Source organism: Carcharodon carcharias, chromosome 3 (assembly GCF_017639515.1).
Source record: "Carcharodon carcharias isolate sCarCar2 chromosome 3, sCarCar2.pri, whole genome shotgun sequence".
Classification (NCBI taxonomy): domain Eukaryota; kingdom Metazoa; phylum Chordata; class Chondrichthyes; order Lamniformes; family Lamnidae; genus Carcharodon; species Carcharodon carcharias.
The window spans coordinates 191,991,384-192,018,403 of record NC_054469.1 but is presented as its reverse complement, the minus strand read 5'-3'; the positions used below and the strand labels follow the sequence as shown (position 1 = coordinate 192,018,403).

At 41.9% G+C, this 27,020-nt stretch overlaps 1 protein-coding gene across 5 annotated transcripts in view; it reads right to left on the bottom strand.

Annotated features, from left to right (window-relative positions):
* The window catches only part of cdkal1 (CDK5 regulatory subunit associated protein 1-like 1), a 923,378-nt gene that overhangs the window by 318,438 nt on the left and 577,920 nt on the right, over positions 1-27,020 (bottom strand). For all 5 annotated transcript variants that reach the window (XM_041184180.1, XM_041184181.1, XM_041184178.1 and 2 more), the window contains one exon: positions 24,866-25,011. In XM_041184180.1, coding sequence (XP_041040114.1) covers positions 24,866-25,011 — 146 coding nt within the window. The remainder of the gene's footprint in view (positions 1-24,865; positions 25,012-27,020) is intronic.

Here is a 27,020-nt window from a genome sequence, read left to right as displayed (position 1 = left end):
TTAGGAAACCACTAAATGCAATTCCTGGTCTGTGCTCAGTTAGCAGGGGGTGGAGGTATACTTTGCCTCATTGCCCCTGGGTTTGAGATGGCTCAGCTTTCTGATTCTGTCCAATGATTGAGTTCCAAGACTACCTGACAGACATCAAATGAGAACAGAATCAGCCTTATTATAAAAAAATCCTTGCATTTAGATACAGTCTTTCAGACTTCAGGATGCTTTACTTATAATGAGCCAGATAATTTTTACATAGCAAGATCCCACAAACAATGTGTTAATAGCAGATATTTTTTATTAAATGAGGAATAAACATTGAGAGCTTCACTGCTCTTCTTTGAAATAGTGCCATGAGATATTTTACTGCCTCCTGAGGGGAGTCCCAGTTGAACATCTCATCCTAAAGACTGCACCTCTGATAGCGCAGCATTCTCAACTTAAATTATAGGTGGAGTAGGACTTGAATCCAAAAATTTTCAACTCAGAGGCAAAAGCGCTACTAGCTGAGTCATAGCTGACAGCTGGAACTTGAACGTTCAAAAAGCCTTCCAATATGCTTTGCCAGTTGAGTGAAGTATCGGTGTAAAACTGTACCCCCTCAAGGAATCAAAATCTTCAGGAGAAGCCAAGTGTAGAATGATACTGAAAACTAAAAAAGCTGCACTAATAGAGATCAGAACTACATTTGGGAATTCTTTACAAAAGCAACTTTACAGCACAACCTAAAACAAAAACAGTAACAATACTGTAGAGGAGGAATTCCTGCAGTGTATACGGGATGTTTTTCTGGACCTATAGGTTGAGGGACCAACTAGAGAACAGGCCATCCTAGACTGGGTATTGTGTAATGAGAAAGGAATAATTGGCAATCTAGTTGTGCGAGGCCCCTTGGGGATGAGCGGCCATAATATGACAGAATTCTTCATCAAGATGGAGAGTGACGTAGTTGATTCTCAGACCAGGGTCTTGAATCTTAATAAAGGAAACTACGATGGTATGAGGCGCGAGTTGGCTATGATGGATTGGGAAACATTACTTAAAGGTGTGACGGTGGATAGACATGGCAAACATTCAAAGTGTGCATGGGTGAACTGCAACAATTGTTTATTCCTGTCTGGTGCAAAACTAAAACAGGAAAGATGACCAAACCATGGCTTACAAGGGAAATTAGAGATAGTATTAGATCCAATGAAGAGGCATACAAATTCGTCAGAAAAAGCAACAGGCCTGAGGATTGGGAACACTTCAGAATTCAGCAAAGGAGGACCAAGGGATCGATTAAGAAGGGGGAAATAGAGTATGAGAGTAAGCTTGTAGGGAACTTAAAAACTGACTGTAAAAGATTCTATAGGTATGTGAAGAGAAAAAGATTGGTGAAGACAAATGTAGGTCCCTTACATTCTGAAACAGGGGAGTTTATAATGGGGAACAAAAAAATGGCTGACCAACTAAATACATACTTTGGTTCTGTCTTCACAAAGGAGGACACTAATAACATACCAGAAGTGTTGGGGAACACAGGGTTTAGTGAGAGGGAGGAACTGAAAGAAATCAGTATTAGTGGGGAAATGGTATCGGAGAAATTGATGGGATTGAAGGCCGACAAATCCCCAGGGCCTGATAATCTACATCCCAGAGTACTTAAGGAAGTGGCCCCAGAAATAGTGGATGCATTGGTGGTCATCTTCCGAGATTCTATTGACTCTGGAACAGTTCCTATAGATTGGAGGGCAGCTAATGTAACCCCACTACTTAAAAAGGGAGGTAGAGAGAAAACAAGGAATTATAGACCTGTCAGCCTGACGTCAGTAGTGGGGAAAATTCTAGAGTGCATTATAAAAGATTTAATAGCTGAGCATGTGGAAAACAGTGGCAGAATCGGACAGAGTCAGCATGGATTTATGAAAGGGAAATCATGCTTGGCAAATCTACTGGAATTTTTCGAGGATGTAACTAGTAGAGTTGATGAGGAGGAGCCAGTGGATGTGGTTTATTTGGACTTTAAGAAGGCTTTCGACAAAGTCCCACATAAGAGATTGGCGTGTAATATTAAAGCACATGGGATTGGGGGTAGTGTATTGAGATGGATAGAAAACAGGTTGGCAGACAGGAAACAAAGAGTAGGAATAAATGGGTCTTTTTCTGAATGGTAGGCAGTGACTAGTGGGGTACCGCAGGGATCGGTGCTGGGACCCCAATTATTCACAATATATATTAATGATTTAGATGAGGGAACTAAATGTAATGTCTCCAAATTTGCAGAGGACATAAAGCTGGGTGGGAGGAGGATGCAGAGGTACTTCAGTGTGAGTTGGACAAGCTGAGTGAGTGGGCAAATGCATGGCAGATGCAGCATAATGCAGATAAATGTGACATTATCCACTTTGTTGGCAAAAACAGGAAGGCAGATTATTATAAACTGAGGGGAATGTGCAACGAGACCTGGGTGTTCTCGTACACCAGTCGCTGAAGGTAAGCATGCAGGTGCAACAGGCGGTAAATAAGGCAAATGATATGTTGACCTTCATAGCCAGAGGATTCGAGTACAGGAACAGGGATGTCTTGCTGCAATTGTACAGGGCCTTGGTGAGGCCACACCTGGAATATCGTGTGCAGTTTTGGTCTCCTTATCTGAGGAAGGATGTACTTGCTATAGAGGGAATGCAGCGAAGGTTTACCAGACTGATTTCTGGGATGGCGGGACTGACATATGAGGAGATATTGAGTCAGTTAGGATTATATTCGCTGGAGTTCAGAAGAATGAGGGGGGGATCTCATAGAAAACTATAAAATTCTAACAGGACTAGACAGGGTAGATGCAGGAAGGATGTTCTCAATGGTGGGGGAATCCAGAACCGGGGTCACAGTCTGAGGATACGGGGTAGACCATTTAGGATTGAGACGAGGAGAAATTTCTTCACCCAGAGAGTGGTGAGCCTGTGGAATTCGTTACCACAGAAAGTCGTTGAGGCCAAAACATTGCATGTTTTCAAGAAGGAGTTAGATATAGCTCTTGGGGCGAAAGGGAGCAAAGGGTATGGGGAGAAAGTGGGAACAGGCTATTGAGTTGGATGATCAGCCATGATCATAATGAATGGCGGAGTGGGCTCAAAGGGCCAAATGGCCTACTCTTGCTCCTAGTTTCTACGTTTCTATGTAAAAATGAAAAATACTGCAGATACTGGAAATCTGAAATATAAACCAAAATTGTTGGAAGCATTTACTGAACCAAAACATTAGCCCTACATTCCTGTCTTCAGAAATGCTGCCTGACCTGCTGAGTGTTTCCAGCTTCTTCTGTTTTTTGTGTGCATAGTGCAGCCTAATAGGTTATCATCCATGAGTTGTTAAACTATGAATTCTTAACATCAGCAAGGGATTGGGAGTGGGGCTGGTGGGCATGTAAAAGAAAATTCAGTAAAAAATAAGCAACATTTGGTGCTCTTCTGGCACTTCAGAGCAGCAGCAGCAGCACTAATAAAGGAATCAAGTACAATCATTCCTTCAGTAAATAATGTGGTGGATCCTGAGAAGGTATGCCAAATTAACTGAAGTGACCCTGAGAGAACAGTAGTAGAAGATAGCTACAGTATGCAAAATATTCCAGTGGAGTTGTCCTAATAGAATGCCCTGAGGAGAAGAAACTTCTCCCTCTGGTGGAAAAACTGCAGTGGCAATAGCTGAATTTCACCAGAACTATCAATAAACTATTTAAACTACTTATTTCAAAACATAAATTAGGGCACAGCATTCTATCAAGGTACTTTGAACCTCAGATTCATTGTTGACATGTTTACACATTTTTAGCCTGGTAATCATTCTCTCGCAAAGGCTAAATTCAACTGAACTTTCATAATGACTAGTCTGTCAAGCACAGGGAAACAGAAACACAATATTCTGCAAAACAAACCCCAACTATTTTATTTCAGGATTAAAAAGCAATCAGAAAGAATGCCAATTTCAACATTGACTAAGATACTTTTCAATAAACAACCTTAATATGTAATGTTAACACATGGTACAATAGGATTCTTTTCAGATGTTTGAAAGAAGTGTTGATCAGAGGCTATTGTCGTATTTCTGCAATACTGCATTTATAAAAAATCTTATTACATAAGCACTTCATATTTTGAAAAATCTGAGTGCTGTTGTCACATTTCTCAAACTTTGGTACCACATGCTACGTGTGGATTCATAATGCTAACATCTGTTTCAATGTCATTGCCGAGTGTTAGTAAGGTTTCACTGATGCCATGCTTTCTAGAATTACCGAACCTTGATGAGGCTTTGTCTCCCTTTGACAGACTTGAGATAGTCTGTATAGTTTAACTTCGAACAATTTGTTAAGAGCTATTTACAAAGACCTCAGGGTAAGCGCATGCTATCCAGAACACAGACTATTCTGCACCTCGCTCCCTCAGTCTGACGTCACTTTTACATCATTGTCATCATGGTCTCATTAACATATCCATTAACCCATTACTCTACAACATCTTGTGCAAACTTCTAATTATTAAGTCCCAAATGTAACACAAATTTACTGTAACACTTCCTTTTAATAATTTCATGCTTCAGTTTACTATTTTTCTTTCAGTTTCTTAAACTTACCTGACCTTGACTCGTTCTTTTTAGATGACTCTCTCATATCTTGAATATTCCCAGTTCCTGAGTGGCATCTTTCAATAGATCACTATTTTTAACACCTCCTTCTCCTGGGACTTGTGCAAATTGAGTCTATTGCACAGTCTAATTTGCTGCCGCCTTTCCTTTTCTAGCTGCTGTACTGTTTTCCTATTTCAATACTGGTATTAATTCCAGTAAATCTTGGGAAAGTTCTTGTCACATCCTGTTACTAGTTACTGCATTATTGCTTTGACTTATTTCAGCCTCAAAGGTTTTGCAATTTATATTTTGAACTATCACTGTAGCTTTGAGCTATCACAATGTGAGATTACAAGGTATGCAGTTTTCTGCTGTGCATTGGTAGGAATTTCCACGAGCAACAGGATTTTTGGCTTAATTGCTTTCTTCTATATCCTCACATAGGTAGACAAGCAGCTATCCTTTAAATTCATAATTTAAAAATCCATAACAATTAATTAATTTAATTTGCTCAATGAAAAGCCTTTCCTCTCTTGATTTTGACATTACACTTTGTTAAGCATCGTGTCAAATGAATATTCATCCACAACTTAATTTCTAAAACATGACAGGTGACCTCCTCAATGGAAAATTGATGAGTGAGAGGTGAACAGATAGAAAATTATGAACGAGTTTTATAGGATATGTAGAGAAGTTACTTCGCACTTGTGGAGGGGTACAAAACTAGGGTCATAAATAGAAGATAGTCACTAATAAATCCAATAAGGAATTTAAGTGCATTTTCTTTAGCCAGAGGGCGGTTAGAATGTGGAACATGCTACCAAATGGAGTGATTGAGGTGAATAATACAGAGATATATTTAACCAGAAGCTAGATAAGTACATGAGGGAAAAAGGAAAAGAAGGATATGCTTTTAGGGTTAGATGAAGTAGAGCAGGAGGAAGTTCGTGTGGAGCGCAGACTGCACCAGTTTGCTTATTTCCTGTGCAATAAATTCTATATTTTAAGACTTTTCTGACTGACTGCCACATTGGGCAATGAGAAGGAAGAGGTGCAGTGGTGGTGGTGGGTGGGTGAAGAAACAGGAAAAGAGTGAGGGGGCAAGACTTTTCAACTCAACCTCTCTGTTCTGATCTCCACCCCATCATCCTTTCTTTTCTCTATATCCTTTTACATTCTTCCTTTTAAAAATCTAATTTCACTTTAAATGATGTTTAGTCTCTGTCACAATAGCCATTTGCCATAAAGCATTTCATGTTTCAATAACTTCCTTTGTGAAAAAAAATACTCTTTCATTTTCTACTCTATGCCCCTGGCTGCAAATTAACCAATAATGGAAAAGCATCCTTTCATTTTTAAGATTCCTCCAACTTCTGAATTTCCTTGGATGGGTGATGCTGTGGAGAGTATGACCTATCCTGGAGGTGGAACCTGGAAGGCTCTGATAAATATAATAAAAAAATTATTTTAAGCATGACGGAAATAGTTGATGGAAAATGTGCGACTGGACATCTTACACTTACAGGAGGAGCACACCATATGGATGACTTTTAATACGTTGAAGATCACTCGGCAATGGATAGGATTGGTCAGCAACAAACTCCGTACTTTATATATAATTTAGCTCCTCACCAAAAAGGTGTGTATTTGAGCAAAACCTCCTCCTCATGACAAAGAAAATATACTCTGAAAATTGACATTTCTTCAGTTATATTATTTACCACTCCTTTAAAAATGTTAACCAGATTTGTGTAATGTGTCTTATTCATATTTGGCAATATAAGACTGGAATATATACACAGTAAAGTAAAAAGTATCAAAAGGTAATTTATAAAGAAATTATCTTTGTAGAGATCTGAGTCTCTCTCTCTCTCTCTCACACACGCACATCCTGCCAAGCTGGTTTTGGTTGATTATTGGCGCAATGCTGGGCACATTAGCTTCGGAGAAGGATGCTACTGGATTTGGATGCAAATCAAAGGCACCACTGGCGGTACTTCTCCAATGGTTTGAGGTGCCTGCTGTAGGTTGTCCAAGTCTCCCGTGCATATAGGGACGCAGGGATCAATGCTGTAAGCTTCAGTCATGGTTTTGAGATCCTAGTCCTCAAATGCTCTATATTCCTCAGCCAGCCAAAGGCTGGGCTGCCACACTGGAGGCGATTATGTATTTTGTCATCAATGTCTGTCATTCAAGAGCAGGCCCCCAAGAATCGGAAAATGGTCCACATTTTCCAGGATCGCGCTGTTGTTCTTAAGTGATGGGGAAGGTGTTCACTGCAGTACCAAGGGAATGGTTTACTATCAGAGATGCCATTTTTCAAATCAGACATTCAAACCACCCTTGCAGTTATCCTTCCCTCAAGGGCATAAGTGAACCAATTCAGTTTTCATGACAATCCAGTCATCTCATGGCCACTATTACTGAGACTAGCTTTTCATTGCAGATTTTTTTAATTAATTGAATTTAAATCCCCCCAGCTGCTTTTGTGGAATTTGAACTCATGGCTCTGGAGCATTAGTCCAGCCTAGCTTATAAATCCAATAATATTACCACTATGCTACTGTTCCAGTTATTGTGAAAATCAGTCAACAGCTTCAGGGGACTAAGATACACTAAGAATTGCAAATCTCCAGAAATTGCTGAACATTTTATACTGTTTCACCATTTGCTTCACACAAAAATCATCTCCCCCTTGGTCTCCCTGTTCTTTTTAAGAGCTTGTTAGATGCGCACATTAAACTTGCTGTAGCAATTTAGGTCTGGAATTTAATAGCATAAGTATGTTTTTTAAAACATTGCAATTGTTAATTGCTGCTATTCAAGCTTTCTGGTACAGAAGGGGAATGATTGAACCTGTTGAATCTCATTCCTACATGTGATAAATTGTTGCTAGAGATTTTAAAAAAATAAAATTTTAAGTTTTTTCATACTTCTCCTTTGCCTCTTTTGCTTTCTCGTGATTTCTCCTTTTGTACCTACTTTGGCTCTAATTCACTTTCCTATTCTGTCATCCTCTATTCTTTCTAAACCCTATCTCTCATTGATGAAGGAGATGCACTGTTGGTTCCACCATTCATTCGGATCCCAGTTGTCTTTACCACACCATTAGAAGTTTGCATTTTTGGCAAGTTACACTGCAAAATATTTAAGCTGAAGGTGCAGGAATAAGTCTAACTAATGGCGATCACCATGACATATCCCGTACTAGCAAGATCTAACCCCATATGTTGCACATTCATAAAAGAAATAATGTTCTTCTGTTGAACCTTCTATCACTCCTGCTGAACACCATCGTAAGTCACGATGGAGAAATTAGATGATTAATAGCAGGAAGGTTAATAAAGCACACCATGTACAAATCACCCATGGCTAGTCACAAGCATTTCTATCCAAGTTATGAAGACTGCAATCTATGCAATTAATTTTATAATAAAAACATTAGAAAATACCCTCGGGTTCTCTAGCAAATCTGTATTGAACATTACGAGCTAATAAAACTTTTCAGTATTTTTATGATCCTCACCCTTCATTCTGCTTAGTGTTTATCCTCCTATGCAGCTACATACATATTTAAAATTAAATTATATAAAACAGCTAATTAATTTTGACATTTAGACTATTTAACATTAGCAATGTGGACAGAAGGTGATACAGGACTTGAGTATTGCTATCAAAAGAGACATGTCTAAGCTTTTTGTCTTGCACTCATCAAGACACTTGCAAAAATGCCAATATAAGGGGAAAACAACAACTTATACTGTATGTGAAGAGTGTGCTGATTGGTTGACAAGTGATGTTGCTATGGACAATGCAGCAGTTAATGGTGACTGACAGTTAGCTGCCAAGCATTGTTTGAAATTTAAACCAGGCAACTTGACCTTGATTGGTCAAGGCCCTGCCCTGAGGAATGATTCAGCAAATGGCTATCACTTATTTTGTTTAGCTGAAGCAGGCGCAATGTATACACATGTTCTTTCTGTCTGCAAAGAACAGGGCCCTGTGTATTAATACATGCAGTTTCCAATACACACAAGTGCACTACATTGCAAGCCTGACTGACAATCTTAAATTGGTTGTCAGCATAATTCTTAGCACATTGAGGATTAGTTAGTAAATGTTGTCCACATACACGGTGTGACCTTCACATTTGTGAAGGCCATACAGGACTTATTTAGCGTTAGCACATGTGTCCATGTGCTCGTTTGACATTGCCAGCCTATTTCTCAATGTTCCACTTAAGGAAGTCATATTTGCACTGCAGCACTATATCATGGTGATCTAGACCCACCAACATTGCATGAAACAGTATACATTGAGTTCAGTTTTAATGACACCATGTATGCCCAAATAGATAGTGTCACCATGGGATCCCCTCTGGCCCAGCTCTCGCAAACATCTTTGTAGGATTCCATGACAAACGTGTCTTCGATGGAATGACATCTAACCTCCTACCCCTCGCATATTTCCGATATGTGGATGATAGGTTTGCTATGCTTAAATCCACAGCTGCATGTAACAATTTCCTTACATTTCTTAATGGACTCCACCCTCAAATTCACCCATGAAATGGAGCAATCAAATGAACTCCCTTTCCTTGATGCACTAGTTGAGAAATCTGCCTAAGAATTCTCTACCATGGTCTACTGCAACCCTTTCTTCACTGGTCAATATACATGTTGGGGTTCTTACAGTTCCACACACCATAAGATTGGTCATATCAGCAACCTTGTAAATAGGGCCCGAGCCATTTGCTCACCATGCAAGCTTGATGTTGAAATAGGATGCATCAAAGGCACCCTGAAGGATAATGGCTACCTTGATCAAATCATTTTGCGCTGTATATTACGCAAACTCGTGAATGGCTCGAAGGTCAATACTTTTGGTCCTGAAAAGTCCCTAGTCTCCTGCAGATTACCCCGGAAGGGCAAGGTATCTCAAAAATTTGAACAAGTGAAGCCAGCAGTAGCAACACGAGTGGTATTCGCCATTAAAAGGATGTTGCCGTCAAGCCAAAAAGACGTTATGCCTATCACACAAATGAGTATGTGGTATATGAATTTCAGTGACAGTGTGATGCTAGGTATGCCGACCGTACGTCTCAAAGACTGGCGGATCATATAAAACAGCATGTCCCAGCCGCTATTCACAACGGGCAGGGTGCTGACTATCTGATCAACCCGTGCTTGCAAAACTCAAAACACTGTCCAACCTTAGATGCGATTCCACAATTGAGGATTATTTAGCAAATGCTGCCCAATGTGCAAAGAATTACGCTGACAACCAATTTAAGATCATCAGTTAGGCTCGAAATGTGGTGCATTTGCCTGTACTGGAAGCTACATATATTAATATACAGGGCCCTGTTCTTTGCAGACAGAAAGAAAATGTACACACATTGTGCCCATTTCAGCTAAACAAAATAAATGACAGCCATTCGCTGACTCATTTCTCAGGGCAATGCCTTGACCAATCAAGGTCAAGTTGCCTGGTTTAAATTTTAAACAATGCTTGACAGTTAACTGTCAGTCACCATCAGTGGTGCATTCTCCATGGCAATGCCACTTGTTAACAAATCAGCACTCCCTTCACATACAGTATATATTGTTGTTTTCCCCCTTATAGTGCTATTCTTGCGGGTGTCCTGATGAGTGCAAGATGAAAAGCTTAGACATGTCTCTTTTTTCAGCAATATGGGCAGTGTGATGCTCAATAAAAGAAAAGGCCCTGCCTTAATGTAAATTTAAGCAAATGGTAGAATGTACTACTGAGAATATATTACCAAAACAAAAATGAAGAAATTGATTAGGTTAGAACTATATTGAAACTTAGCACTGGTCTCTTCTGAGCTGGGTTCACTCTTTAAAAAATTGCTCATCTTTGAGAATTTGTTTTTTGTATTTGTTCATGGGATCTCAGTTGCCCATCCCTAACTGCCCTTGAGAAGACGGCGGTGAGCCAATTTCTTGAACTGCTGCAGTCCATGAGGTGGAGGTACATCTACAGTGCTGATTGGAAGGGAGTCCCAGGTTTTAGCCCAGTGACGGTGAAGGAATGCCGAGATAGTTCCAAGTTAAGATGGTGCATGACTCAAAGGTGAACTTGCAGGTGGTGGTGTTCCCATGTGTACGCTGCCCTTGTTCTTGTAGGTGGTAGAGGTCACGGGTTTGGAAGGTTTTACTGAAGGAGGCTTGGCAATTTGTAGCGGTGTATCTTGTAGATAGTGCACACTGCTGCCACCGCTGGTGTGAAGGGAGTAAATGCTTAAAGGTGGTGAATGGGGTGTCGAGTTTCTTGAATTTTGTTGCAGCTGCACCCATCCAGCAAGTGGAGAGAATTCCATTACGCAAGGTACCTTGTAGATGGTGGACAAGCTTTGCTAAGTCAGGGAATAAGTTCCTCGCTGCAAAATTCTCAGCTTCTGACGTGCTCTTGTAGCCACAGTCTTTATATGGCTGGTCCAGCTAAGCTTTTAGTCAACAGATGTTGATGGTGGGAGTTTCATCAAAGGTAACGCCATTGAGTGACAAGGGAGATAGTTGGGTTCACTCTTGTGAGATATGGTAACTGACTGGCACTTGTATGATGCGTATCTTACTCGTCACTTATTAGCCCAAGCTTGAATGATGTCCAGGTCTTGCTCTATGCAGGCACGTACTGCTCCTGTATCTGAGGAGTTGCAGGTGGTACTAAACACTGTGCAATAATGAGCGCACATCCCCACTTCTCACCTTAAGATGGAGGAAGGGTCACTGATGAAGCAGCTGAAGATAGCTGGGCATAAGGCACCACCCTGAGAACACCTCCAGTGAGGCCCAGGGGCTGAGATGATTGGTCTCCAACAATTAAAACCATCTTCCTTTGTGATGACTCTTAGCAATGGAGAGTTCTCCCCTGATTCACATTGACTTTGACTTTAATTTTGCTAGGGTTCCTTAATGCCACAATTGGGCCAAATGCTGCCTGTGTGTCAAGGCAGTCGCTTTCACCTCACTTCGAGGTCAGCTCTTTTGACCATGTTTGGCCAGAGGCTGTAATGAGGTCCAGAGTCACGTGGCGCTGGAGGATCCCAAACTGAGCATTATAGCAGGCTATTGCTGAGTAACTGCTACTTGAAAGCACTATCAATGGCACCTTCCATCACTTTGTTAATGTTTGATAGTTGATTGGTGGCGCAGTAATAGACTGGATTAGATTTGTCTTGATGTGTGTGTACAGGGCATATCTGGGCGAGTATCCACATTGACAAGTAAATGCCAGTGTGGCAGCTGTGGTAGAATAGCTTGGCTAGAGGTGTGGCTAACTCTGGATCACAAGGCTTCAGTAGCACAGCCGGGATGTTGTCGGGACCCATAGCCTTGACTGTATCCAGTGCATTCAACTATTTCTTGATGTCACGTGAATCGAATTGGCTGAGCACTGGCATCTGTGATACTAGACCTCAGGAAGAGACTGTAATGGATCAAGATGGACGGACATCGTGGCACTTCATGCTGAACATGACTGCAAGTGCTTCAGTTGTGTCTTTTCCATGAAGGTACTGGGTTCCACCATTGAGGATGGGGATGATTGTGGAGCCTCCTATTTGGTTAGTTGCTTAACTGTCCACCACCATTCACAACTGGATGTGGTAGGACTGCAGACCTGATCATTTGGCTGTTAAGCATAATTATAGTCCTGTGTTGTAGCTTCATACTCACTTTTAAGTGAGCATGATGCTGCTCCTGGCACGCTCTCCTATGCTGCTCACTAAACCAGGAACGATCAGGACTTTGTCTCCACAAGGACTGTGTGGCTGGTCATTCCTACCAAAGCTGTCATGGACAGGTGCATTCATGACAAGTAGATTAGTGATGATTAAGTCAAGAAGGTTTTTCCCTCTTGTTGGTTCTCTCACCAAATGACACAGGCACAGGTCTGGCAGATATATCCTTCAGGACTCGGCTTGCTCAGTTCGTAGTGTTGCTACTGGGCATTGGAATCCCCCACCCAGAGTACATTCTGTACCCTTGCCATCCTCAGTGCTTCTTCCAAGTAATGCTCAACATAAAGGAGTATGGATTCATCAGCTGAGGGAAAGCGGGAAATGGTAATCAGCAGAAGGTACCACGTCCATACCTGATGCCATGAGACTTCATAGGGTCTGGAATCAATGTTGAGGCAAGGGATACTCCATCCTGATTGTATATTACTCTGTCTCCAGCTCTGGAGGATGTATCCCGCGCTGGGATAGGACATAACCCAGGGATGGTGATGGAGGTGTTTGTGACATTGGTTTTAAGATATGATTTGGTGAATTTTACTATGTCAGGCTATTGTTTGACTATTCCAGTTTTGGGATAAGTCCCCAGATGTTAATGAAGCAGGCTTTGCAGGGTCCACTATACAGTGTGTGCCTTTGTTGTTTCCGAGCAGAGGTTGATGACGGGTGGTCCATCCAATTTTATTCTTATTCGACTTTTCTGTAACAACTGAGACACTTACTGGGCCATTTTAGAAGGCAGTTAAGAGTCAATCACATTGCTGTGGCTCTGGAGACTATACAGGACAAGGATGGCTGATTTCCTTCCCTAAAGGGCATGAGTGAACCAGATTGGTTGTTTCTCGCCTAATCTCTGTCTCAACTGTTAGAGCCGCCATATCTGCGTACAGAGCAGAAGGTTTGACTTATTTGCTCGTTTACGGATATTGTAGAACCTTAAAGCATGGACAGAGTAGAGCAAGTGCACTGTATCATTTTACTTGTGCCATTGCTTTAATAAACTGCTTTGCTCCCACATTAAAAGAATCAACTATGGAATTGCATCAGTTTAATATAACAAGTATTGCTTGTCACAACATCCTAGGCATCCATTATTCAACATAAACTGGAAATTGAGTGCACAATTTGATCAACTGCAGCTCTCTTCTGTTCATCGGGTGACTTGATGTTGAGATGGGGACTCCTTGCTTTTGATGTTATATAGGTTGAGGAGTGGTTTAAAAGAAATCGATTAGTATAAAACATTTTCCTTAGTTATATTTTCAGATTCTGAGCCTTAATTTGGCACAGTTATTCCTTAAAACATATTTGCAGAATTCATTCCTGCAAATTCCCAAGAGAGGAACCAGGTTGTCTGTAGTCACACAGTGCATTATGGGAAGCAGGATGGGTTCGCTGACAAAGACTTCCTGCTCAGACTCAATTGTCCGCAAAGTCCACACAGCAGAGCTCTGCCTGAAAGAGTCCGAACAGGAAATCTTTGTCCAAACGTGCATCCTACATATCAAAATGCACTGCATGAGAAACACAAGGCATCACACTAGGGAACTGACTGTCCTTTTTTCTGGAAGACAAAGGAAGTGTGCAATGGTCAACCCAATGTTACAGGCTGGCTATTAATTTAAACAAAAAAGCTTTATGATTGAATTTTTCTTCTTAACAACAGACATAGATACTGTGGGAAATTCTTTTCTTGTTGCTTTGTAAAAATTTACAATGAAATTCTTCAGCATAACTTGGGCTTTAAGTTGCAAGTCTCTGTGTACAACATCTCTTTACTGTTTGACTGAGTTTTGAATAATAACAAATGGCACATTTCTGGCAGTGGTGGGGTAGCTGTTCAAAGTAAAACTGCCAAACTCCAAATTTTAGTACTTGAATCATACCTCCTGCTGACTAATCAGTGCCAATCTGGAAGAAGGGACTTGTATAGCAATGAATGAGGAAATAACTACAACACTACTGAGCATTGTTCGCTGAAGTACTGGTCTGAATCTCTTAAACATTGCATTTTTTTAAGTTGCTCTTCTACTACATGTAATTTTTCAACCCACCACAGTTGTACCCCACCAGTATATATCATTTACTGATTGGCAGGAGAGATATCTGGGCCAAAAACTTCACACAATCTCAAACAGCATTATTACTCTGCAGTTTAGGAAGGACATGTGTTTAGTACAAAGTGAACTAGGATGAATATCAGTTTACCTAATGGCAAGAGACCCTGAACAGAAACATAGCTGAGAAAAGATAAACCCCAACAATCAACTCATTGGTGGATATGAGTGTCCGGCTTCTTTGGAACTAAAAACCACAAAGTTACAACTGTTACGGACAGGAGGGGGTTTAACTTAAACAACCCTGATTTCTCCTCTCATCGCCTGTCTGTAAACAGAAAGGTGATTTTTTTTTTATTTCTTCTTTTACATGTGGTGGTGCGTTTTCCCAACTCCTCAGTTTTGGTGTGATCCAATTCTCTGTTAATAACCCCACAGCAAACTCGAAATAGGATGAATTAAAAGGGTTAATTTATTTGCACACACAAACGCGAGAGGAAGTTGCAACATGGTCTCCTTTTCATTCATACAATTAAGGTGAGATAGAGAACAGAAAAAGGTACAGGGTAAAGACCACAGAAAAAATAAGAATTATTGCTTCATGTGAGTCCAGAGTCAAAGTCCAATGGTGTATTCTTTCAGAGACAGCAGGCTGAAGATGGATGCTGGATAATCCACTTTTCCAGTAGAGATGACTTCCACTATGGGATAGGCACATAGAGATGATTTAATCTTGTAGGCACTGGTATAGAAGTTCCAGCAGAAACAGTGTAGATGGGGACCAGGCATTCAAAATTGGAACATTTGCTGCCTGCTTGATGGTAAAATGGCAGTCTGAGTTTTTTTTCCAGCTCCACAAGGCAATATTACATGTTCCAGCAGCTTTGGGGGAGGTGGGGTGCCAGTGGGGGTCATGTTACATGACTCCCACTTCTTCAACCTGGTTTGGATAAAAGTTGCCTATTCCTTGTCTGGATTCTTGAGATGGTTAATGTTGCAATGTTTCAACCATTAATAAGTTCAACAGAGGTTTCAGGGTCCTTTTGTCCTCACAGACAGATGGTCACCATTGGCCAGGGCCAGAAATGTAAAGGGCCTTTTGCGATTCCTTGGGATTTGATCTCTGCAGTCACAGGGGGGCATTAACACCTCTTTAGAGGTAAAGAGCTGCTGTTTGGATGGCCATAAATTCCTTTTGTGTGAGTCAAAGTCAGTCATGGCTTCAGTCATTTTAAAGCCTTTGTCCAGTTTTACAGATTAGCCATGCTGATATTTATATTTTATAAAAATATACAGTGAGATCTAAGCCCCTGACACAACCCAAAATGGTTTAAAGGACAAGGCTTCAGCAGAAATCTAGATTCAAAAATTAGTTTGTCTTTTGAGATTTGATTCTCTACAAGTAGACCAACTGACAATTAGTGAGTTTTGCTCCAGCTTGATGTAATACCCCAATTACCTAACAGAGTTGCTTCCAAAGGCAAGAGTAACATTGGAGGCAAGCCTTAAGGCCTAATGTCAATGTTGTCAGAGGTGTAGTTTGGTTTGATGCCTCCAGTGATTGAATACCAGCATTTGCTGAGATTGGGGTGATTATGAATATTAAAGTTCTTTACTAGGGAGATGGGAAGAAACTATTTCTTCTTGCGGGGCAATCCAGGATACAGGATGTAAATTTAAAATTAGAACTAGGAAGTTCAAGAGTGATATCAGGAAGAATGTTTTCCACACATAGGGCAGGGAAATCTAGAGCTTTCTCTCCCAAATAGCTGTTGAGACTAGAGCAGCTGAAAATTTCAAAACTTAGATTGATAGTTTTTTTCCAGCAAAAGTATTCAGGGTTATGAAGGCAGGCAGATGGAATTAAGATAAAGATCAGCCACGATCAAACTGAATGGCAGAACAGGTTCAAGAGACGGAATATCCTGTTCCTGTTCCTATATCCTATGCCCTTAGTGGCAGTTTTGCCCTTGCTGACCATATAGATCAACTTCTCCCAATGCATGGGCAAGAATTATTGCAAAGTCCACCCCAGTGTAATTGAGACAAATCCAGTATTCAAGGGAATTTTATCACATAAATGGCAGCAAGATTTTTCAGAGAAACATCAAAAAGATGCTCTGTGGTAAGATAACTATGGGAAAAGTCTATTTGCTATAGTGACTACTGTTGTCTAGTATAGAAACCACAGCATTATCTACAAAGGAATTAAAGAGCAAATCAACACAAACCTAAACTGGCACAAATTTGGCTGTCCTATTTATTTTTGATTAAAATGGAGTATACATACTCCAGGGACTATAGTGGGTTATGTTATTAGTATCCAGGATTTTCCTGTGGTCCACATATCTATAAGAACATTCTTCTTCAGATTCATAATTGTTGAGTTTTACTCCTCCCAAACATCAGCAGTCAAGTGGAAAGTTATTCACCCCCCTGATAAACATGCATGCATTTCTTTTGCGTGGGATGGTGAATGTCATGTCCAGTACAAGCATGTCCTATTCGGACTTTCAAATTAATTTTCATACTTTAAAACTGGACACAAAAGGCTGAAAGATGGCCACCCGTGGGTCACCCGACTTCCTTTGTGGATTGAAACCACTTCACAAGAGGGGAAAAAAGGAACATTCCAGAATGCTGTAAATCAAAGCCCTTTCCTGAAATCAATCCAAAAGGGTATTATCAAATTGAATGGGTTATTCAAAATCAAAGACACTGACAATCATGTCCAAATGCAGCATGACCTGGACAATATCCAGGCTGGGGCTGACAAGTGGCAAAGTAACATTCACATCACACAAGCGCCAGGCAATGACCATCTCCAACAAGAAAGAATCTAACCATCACCCCTTGACATGCAAAGGCATTACCATCGCTGAATCCCCCACTATCAACATCCTGGGGGGTTACCATTGACCAGAAACTGAATTGGACTATCCATATAAATACTGTGGCTACAAGACCAGGTCAGAGGCTAGGAATTCTGCGGCGAGTAATTTGTCTCCTGACTCCCCAAAGCCTATCCACTATCTACAAGGCACAAATCAGGAGTGTGAAGTAATACAATCCACTTGGCTGGATGAGTGCATCTCCAACAACACTCAAGAAGCTTGACACTATCCAGGGCAAAGCGGCCCGCTTAATTGGCACCGCTTCCACAAACATTTACTCCCTCTACCACCAACGAACAGTGGTAGCAGTGTGTACCATATCACCAAGGCTCTTAGGCAGCACCTTCTAACCCCACGACCATAATCATCTAGAAGGACAAGGGCAGCAGAACCATGGGAACACTGCCACCTGGAAGTTCCCCTCCAAGCCACTCATCATCCTAGCTTGGAAATATATCACTGTTTCTTCACTGTCGCTGGGATAAAATCCTGGAGCTCCCTCCCTAACAGCACCTTTGGCGTACCTATACCACAGGGACGGCAGTGGTTGAAGAAAGCAGCTCACCACCACCTTCTCAAGGGCAATTAAGGATGGGGAATAAATGCTGGCCTAGCCAGTGACACCCGCATCCTGTAAATGAATTTTTAAAAATCTTCAACGTGTTAAACCACAACACAGGATGTTGGAAACAACGTGAACAGCACCCGTATTTGGAAAAGGACTTCAGGACTTGGACCTGTATAAAGTCACATGATGAACTTGCCAAGTTTTCTGTCTGCTTTTTAAAAATCAGTAATGTGATGCTTGCAGAGTTCCACCAAAAGCCATCAAGGACTGTCCCTAACTGTTCTAACTTCAAGTTCCCCTGAGAATCAACCTCCTAGATATTTGACCACAAGGGACCTCACAGCCTGCCACAAGAGACTTCTTAAAAAAATATTTCATGGGACCTAGGCATCTCGCATCCCTAACTGTCCTTGAAAAGATGGTGGTGAGTTGCCTTCTTGCACCACTGCAGTCCAAGTGGTGTAGATACCTCCACAGTGCTGTAGGTGAGGGAGTTCCATTATTTTGACCCAGCGACAATGACAGAATGGTGATATAGTTCCAAGTCAGGATGGTGTGTGGCTTGGAGGGGAACTTGCAGGTGGTGGTGTTTCCATGCATCTGTTGCCTTTGAGTTGGTAGAGGTAATGGTTTTGGAAGGTGCTGCCGAAGGAGCCTTGGTGAGTTGCTGCAGCACATCTTGTAGATGGTAAGCATTGCTGCCACTGTGAATCAGTGGTGGAGGGAGTGGGTGGATGGGGTACCAATAAATCGAGCTGCTTTGTCCTGGATGATGTCGAGCTTCTTGAGTGCTGTCGGAACTGGACACAACCAGCCATGTGCAGAGTATTCCATCACACTTGTGCCTTGTAGATGGTGGGCAGACTTTGGGGAGTCAGATGGTAAGTTACTTTCCGCAGAATTCCCTGCTGCTGACCTACTCCTGTAGCCACAGTACTTATATTGTTGGTCCAGTTCAGTTTCTGGTCAATGATAACCCCCAGGGTATTGATAATGGGGGATTCAGTGACAGTAATGCCATTGAATGTCACAGGGATGTGGTTGATTTCTCTCTTGATGGAGATGGTTATTGCATGGCACTTTGTGGTGTAAATGTTACTTGCCACCTGTCAGCCTAAGCCCGAATGTTGCCCGGGTCTTGCTACATATGGGCACGGACTGCTTCAGTATCTGAGGAGGTCCGAATGGTGAACATCGCGAACGTCCCACTTCTCACGTTCTGATGGAGGGTAAGTCATTGATGAAGCAGTTAAGATGGGTGCACCTAAATACTACCCTGAGGAACTCCTGCAGTGATGCTCTAGGACTCCAACAACCACAACCATCTTCCTTTGCGCTAGGTATGATTCCAACCAGTGAACAGTTTTCCCCCGATTCCAGTTTTGCTAGGGCTCCTTAATGCCAAACTAGGTCAAATGCTTCCTTGATGAACAGGTATTTTGCATCAGTCTTCAATTTAGAGGAAAAAAGTAACATCCCAGAAGCAGCTATACATCCGGAATTGGAAGAGAGGGAAGAACTCAGGAAAATTACAATCACCAGAGAAGTAGTACTGAGTAAATTGTTGGAGATGTAGGCTGCCAAGTGACCATGTTCTGACGGACTTCATCCTAGGCTCTTAGAAGAAGTATCTAGTGAGATAGTTGTTGCATTTGTTTTAATTTTCCAAAATTCCCTAGATTCAGGAAAGGTTCCATTACATTGGAAGATAGCAAATGTAACTCCATTATTCAAAAAGGGAGGGAGACAGGAAGCAGCAAGCTACAGGCCAGCTAGCTTAACATCTGTCATAGGGAAAATGTTAGAAGCTATTATTAAAGAGGCTGTAGCAGGCATTTGGATAAGTTCAACGTAATCAAGCAGAGTCAATATGAAAGGGAAATCATGTTTAACCAATTTATTGGAGTTCTTTGAGGAAGTAACGTGCTGTGGACAAAGGGGAACTTATGGATGTACTGTACTTAGATTTTCAGAAGGCATTTGATAAAGTGCCACATCAAAGGTTATTGCAGAAAATAAAGGCTCATGGTATACGGGGTAACATGTTGGCATGGATAGAAAATTGGCACAAAGCAGAGAGTAGGCATAAATGGGTCTTTCTCATTTTGGCAAAAGGTAACGATTGGTGTGCCACAAGGAATAGTGCTGGGACCTCAAATGTTTACAATTTATATAAACGACATGGATGAAGGGATGGATGGGATGATTGCCAAATTTGTTGATGACACACGGGTAGGTAGGAAAGTAATTTGTAAAGAGGACACAAGGGGGCTACAAAAAGGCATAGATAGGTTAATTGAGTGGGCAAATATCTGGCAAGTGGAGTATAATGTGGGAAAATGTGAAATTGTCCATTTTGGCAGGAAGAATAAGAGAAAGGCATATGATCTAAATGGTGAGAGATTGCAGATCTCTGAGACGCAGAGGGATCTGGGTGTCTTAGTGCATTGTTACGAAAGTATAATAATTTTCATAATATTTTTCTGGTTTGTTGTAAAGTAGGTTTTTGGGTGTGAGTGTAGATGGTTCTGTGAGATTCAATTACCTTGGAGTCAGGTAGACTGCAAGCTTGAAACTATCAAAAGAAGCTAGGTGTAGAAATGTACCTGAAATGCTAATGAGTAAACATGATGCTGTCTTAGCATGTAAGGTGTTAAGGGAATTTGCACTTTTAGATAAGTGAAGGGATTATTTGGATTTCAAAGGGACGTTATTCTATTTACAACTAGCCAGATAAGTAAGGCTAAGGTGTGTGTTTATTTTTCCCAAGGGTGACTGACAATATTGGCAACATGAAAGTTTTTATATTATGGGAAAGGTACAGTCCCAAAGACATTTGGAACAATGGAATTCACATATTATGGAGAGAGAAACATATAAAAATGAGAATGAAAGGCTATGTTGAAGGCCATGTAAGGTCTAACAGGGGTGTATGAAACAGCCTTGAAAAAGCCTCCAGCCATTTGTGCATAAGTCTGTTGTATATAGTAACTAAAGTTGGAGAAAGCCATTTGCAATTCTACTGTCAAGTGGGTACTGTGTTAACTTGCTTTTTTAAAAATCTAAAATCTATTGCGGACTGTTGCCTTAAAGAGGGCATGTAACTGGGAGACAGGTTAGTTAGGAATTTTAGGATATGTTATAGTATCAAGTAATTGTATATATGTTTGAAATCTTTTATTTTTTGATTATGAGTTTGGAAGCTGTGGAAGGAAGATCTCCAGAGTTACTTTTATTGTTACTGACCTCATCTCCTCTGGAGATCTTCCTTCCACAGCTTCCAAACTCATAATCTCCCAAACTCGGACGGCCTGCTTCTATCTCCTACCCAAAATCCACAAACAGGACTGCTCGGCAGACCGATCGTGTCAGCCTGTTCCTGCCCCACGGAACTCATTTCTTGCTATCTTGACTCCATTCTCTCTCCCCTTGTCCAATCCCTTCCTACCTACATCCGTGATTCCTCTGACACCCTACATCATCTCAACAATTTCCAGTTTCCTGTCCCCAACGGCCTCCTCTTCACCATGGATGTGCAATCCCTCTATATCTCCATCCCCCACCGGGATGGTCTGATGGCTCTCCGCTTCTTCCTCAGAGGCCCAAACAATCTCCATCCACCACCACTTTCCTCCGTCTGGCTGAACTTGTTCTTACACTGAACAATTTCTTCTTAAACTCCTCTCACTTCCTCCAAATAAAAGGTGTGGCTATGGGTACCCGCATAGGTTATGCCTGTCTCTTTATGGGGTATGTGGAACATTCTTTGTTCCAGTCCTACTCAGGCCCCCTCCTACAACTCTTTCTCGATGATTGCTTCGGTGCCACTTCATGCTCTCGTCTGGACCTGGAAAAATTTGTCAATTTTGCTTCCAATCTCCACCCCTCCATCATTTTCACATGGTCCATCTCTGACACTTCCCTTCCCTTCCTTGACCTCTCTGTCTCAATTTCTGGTGATAGACTATCCACCAATATTCATTACGAGCCTACTGACTCCCACAGCTACCTCGACTACAGCTCCTCACACCCCGCTTCCTGTAAGGACTCCATCCCATTCTCTCAGTTCCTTCACCTCCGTCGCATCTGTTCTGATGATGCCACTTTCAGAAACAGTTCCTCTGACACGGCCCTCCTTCTTCCGTAACCGAAGTTTTCCACCCACGGTGGTTGACAGGGCCCTCAACCGGCCCATCGCCCACACATCCACCCTCACACCTTCCTCTCCCTCCCAGAACCAGATAGGGCCTCCTTGTCCTCACTTATCACCCCACCAGCCTCCGCATTCAAAGGATCATCCTCCACCATTTCCGCCAACTCCAGCATGATGCCACCACCAAACACATCTTCCCTTCACCCCCCGTGGCAGCATTCCACAAGGATCCTTCCCTCCGAGACACCCTGGTCCACTCCTCCATCATCCCCTACACCTCAACACCCTCCCAACGGCACCGTCCCATGCAACCGCAGCAGGTGCAACATCTGCCCCTTTACTTCCCCTCTCCTCACCATCCAAGGGCTCAAACACTCCTTTCAAGTGAAGCAGCATTTCACTGCACTTCCTTCAATTTAGTCTACTGTATTCATTGCTCCTAATGTGGTTTCCTCTACATTGAGATGCCAAACACAGACTGGGTGACCACTTTGCAGAACACCTTCGGCCTGTCCGCAAGCATGACCCAGACCTCCCTGTCGCTTGCCATTTCAACACTCCACCCTGCCCTCATGCCCATATGTCCGTCCTTCATTGTTCCAGTGAAGATAAGCGCAAACTGGAGGAACAGCACCTCATCTGCCGACTAGGCACTTTACAGCCTCCTGGACTGAATATTGAGTTCAACAATTTTAGATCATGAACTCTCTCCTCCATCCCCACCCTCTTTCCAATCCTCCCCTTTTTTTTTCCAATAATTTATATAGTTTTTCCTTTTCCCACCTATTTCCATTATTTTTAAATGTATTTTCCATCCATTGTTTTATCTCTATCTTTTAGCCTAGTTCGATCCCTTCCCTTCACCCCACCCCACCCCCACTAGGGCTAAGTGTACCTTGCTTGTTCTGCTTTCTACCCTTAATTAGCACATTCCTTATATCACCACCTTCAACACCTCTTTGCCCTTTTGTCTATGACATCTTTTGGCTATCTCCACCTATCACTGGCCCTCTATCCAGCTCTACCTGTCCCAACCCCCCGTCCCCTTAAACCAGCTTATATTTAGCCTCTTTTCTATTTTTACTTAGTTCTGTTGAAGAGTCACACGGACTCGAAACGTTAACTGTGTTCCTCTCTGCAGATGCTGTCAGACCTGCTGAGTATTTCCAGGTATTTTTATTTTTGTTTTGGATTTCCAGCATCCATAGTTTTTTGCTTTTAATCTCCTTTACAAATTGCTGGTGACATCAACCTTCCTCTGAAGTTGGGGAAGATCTGGGCTAGATGGCAAGGCCATGCTTATGACTTTTGAGCAACTGCACATGCTCCAAGAAAATTAGTGAATGGAAAATCATGCTGAGGCCCTTGCAAATTCTTCATGTAAAAATTACGACAGGTGAGGATCTCTAACAAGAGCATGTACTTGTAAATTCACTCCATTATATGTTCCCAGGTGACCTCTGTTACAAATGATGCTTAGAAAAAGTCACTTTAAAACAAAGTCAGTAACAGACCTGATATTTGGTGGTGGGATTATGGGGTCAGGGTACTACAAAGCGTCAGAGGGTAGGCTTTCGGCCTCTGCAAGATAGAGGCCTGTTTGCCAGGCAGCAATAACAACACTGTTATCAGGTTTGATGACAACAGGGTTGGATCTGAGAGGGTGGAGTGCACCAATTTCAGAGGGAGACAGTTTTGAGTGAGTAAGTGGAGCAAAAAGAATTAAGATGACTGTGTCATGCCAACAGTTTTCAATGAAAATATCAAGGGAGAGGAAGAGGCCAGTGGGATGTCCAGGTGGTGGGAGAATAAAATGGGTAAAAGGGTCCATTGTGTCGGTGGAGGGCCCGTGGCCAAAGAAGTGGCACGGAGGCATAGGAAGAAGAGCTCAGCACTGTGCCAAGTTTGAAATTCATGTGGTGAGAGGGTAACGGGATGAGGTCTTTTGCTAAGGACAGGTCGCTAAGGTCACAGAGGGGGTAAGCCTGAGGGTATTGTGAATATGTTACAAGGAATGATGATTAGAAGGGTGGGGCCAGAGAGGAGTGAAGGGGAAGGAAGATTCAGAGGCATGTTGCTACCCATGAGTTTGCAGAGTAGAGTCCGTGTTTAGCAATTCCAGCTTATATCCCTTTACATAGTGTTGAGTCAGGAAATCTGATTTCATTTTTGACAGCTTCAACTTAGCCTTTGTTAACTGCACTCAATGACAATTTCTGTCATCAATTGACAGCTCAATTTAAAAAACATCACAACTTAACTTAGTTATTTTGCATTTTTCTTCTTAATGTGTCCTAGTTCTCTTTGCTCCTATCCCCTCTGACTCACCCAACAGAATGTAACATGCACACAGATCAGCTGATAGGAAGAATTGAAGAGTAATTATTCTCGATCTGCCACAATCCTCATACTAAGTTAAGGTAGTAGTTACATAAGTAAAGTATTATACAGAGACCTACAAAATACTTTGCAAAAGTTGTGGATTCGCTGTGATCAAAACTTGGAAGCTTTACAGGTACTAATTAAGGAGGACCAGATGGAGAGCAACCACATGAAAAGAAACAGCAGCTAAACAGTGAACTTCAAATATACAATATAGCTCAGACATTAAAAATACTGTGCACTTTAGTATTTAAAGATTTAAAATGCAATGGTAATTGAGCAAAGACACACAGCAAATATTTAACAACAAGGAGTCGTTAAAAAACCACATCAATCACTTTTATTCAGATACTTAATCTTTATAAAATCCTAATGTGAAGGTGATACTTAGGAAACTTATTTGACTTTGAAGTAAGATGGTGACAATAGGCTAAATTCAAAGTTACTTACTGTTCCTTCAAGAAGTCTGCTACCCGTTTAAAATCTGCTATGCAGTACTCTCTTTTCATGTCCATAAGAACAGTATCAGATCCAGTCTGAACTGGCACATGAAGGAAGGAATACACCCTAGGGTGAAGGAGGATTTTTGCCATTTCCTGCAGGAAAAAAAAATCAGTAAATTCCATCTGTAGTGCATCAATTAAATCTTTAGTCTTAAATGCACAAAATACCACACAGCTCATGTTCATTTTAAAAATCTTTCTCCCCAAACATTACCTACAGGAGAACCATAATGACCTAGAGTAACTATCACATTAAAATGTCAGGCTACGTAAGACTGTCATAAAGGCATGATTAATTGTTATGTTAATCACAGGCAAAACAGGCAAATGCTATTAAGTAAGCAGCATACATTTAAACACAGCAGTTCCCTTGCCAATACTATTCTGAAGGTCACTGTGGCTCTTTTTGAACATGAGGTACCCATTAATTAACCTAAATCAGTGCCCCACAAAATAAACCTTTGGTTTCAAATACTGTTAACGATACTTTCTTTCTACTTTTCTTTCCTCATGTGCAGCTTCTGTATATTTTTTCTACCCTCCTCAGTGGTCAGGGTGCCTAAGCTCCATCATCTCACACATTTAAATCTTTCAATGTTTTCTTTTTAGGTTATTAATTAGCCTTCTTCCACTTTATAAACTGGATTTGCATCTGATCCACCTTGAACCAGACAAAATAGGTGTTCCTTGTCACAGTAGCTGGCTGTTTCTTTCCCTAAGTAGCTTGATGCTAGAAGCAAGGCACTTGCATCAGGCAACGTGAATCTTTCAAAGTCACCACACATTTTATTTTGGATTTTTTATAAAATGTTTCAAAAGACAAGTTAACAGTATAAACAAATAATTCTACTGCATACCAAATCAAAGTTCATAACTTGCACACTGTTATGCCAAGTTATAAAGTTTACCTAAAGCTACCATGAATATTACTTGAGCTTCAAATTATTATTGCGACCATGGGAAGCTGGGGAGGGTGGATAGTTCCATACATGAAAGAAAGCATATTTAAAGAATGAGGGATAGTCTGTTCCAATCAATCTACCTTAGTTTCCTGTCTGTGCGTCATTGTGTAGCGACACACCTGAGTTGGAAGGTTGTAGGTTCAAGTCCTATTCCTAAGACCAGGAACAAAATCTAGACTGACACTCCAAGACCAGGATTTTCCGTGCCCGTCGGGCATGTTTGGTGGCGTGAGCGGACAATATGGCGATAAGGTCAAAAGTTTCATGACATCGTGAAACCAGTTTGCGATTGTCCGCTCTGCCCGCTGATGGTGGGCCGCGTTTCCCACCACTGGATGTCAAGCCACGTTCCTCGCCATCAGACATCAGGGACTTCATTGTAATACATCAGCATATCATAATAAGGGCAGCCACCGAACTCATCCCTCCGCCCCTTCCCCCATATGCTAGATTGTCCGCTGGCATGTTTCACAACAGTATATATAAGGAATGAACTTGGTAGGGCTGCACTTTGCTCAGGGCTTCAAGGTTTGTTTGCCAATCTTGCTTCGGTCGGCACTCGCAGTCATCAGCGCTAGGCTTCAAAGACAGCACCACATCACTTTTCGGGGGGCTTAAGGTCTCCACCTACCAGATCAGCCATATTTGGATGGCTTTGCAACAGCTGCAGGGCAAGGTCTTGCTTGGGGAAGGGAGAGAAGTGGCCTCAGGCAAGGGAAGAGGCTGCAGGGTGAGGGCCGTACTGGGGAAGGAGGGTATCCCAGGGTGTGCATGGGAGCACATGTTGATCTGTGCAAGTGGCCTCAAGATGGTTAGAACTGAGGAGACAGTCTCCAGAGGAGATGAGGCCAGATGGACATGTACATGAGAATGGGTAGTGATGTCCATTGTGCTGGCAGTGAGTGAGACCCAAGCGAATGTGTGATGGGCTTGAGTGTGAGTTTAGGGTGATGAGATGGTTGCCATACCCTGGCTGCATGGATAAGATCATTCATCCTCTGTCTGTGTTAGATGGCCAACCTCTTCTGTGCAACACTGGCAATGGCCACAACTGCCATCACCTACCAAACCAGAGTGGTCATGTAGATGCCCCTCTTGTGGCCAGATTGGGGGTAGAGGATATTACAGTTGGCCTCCACG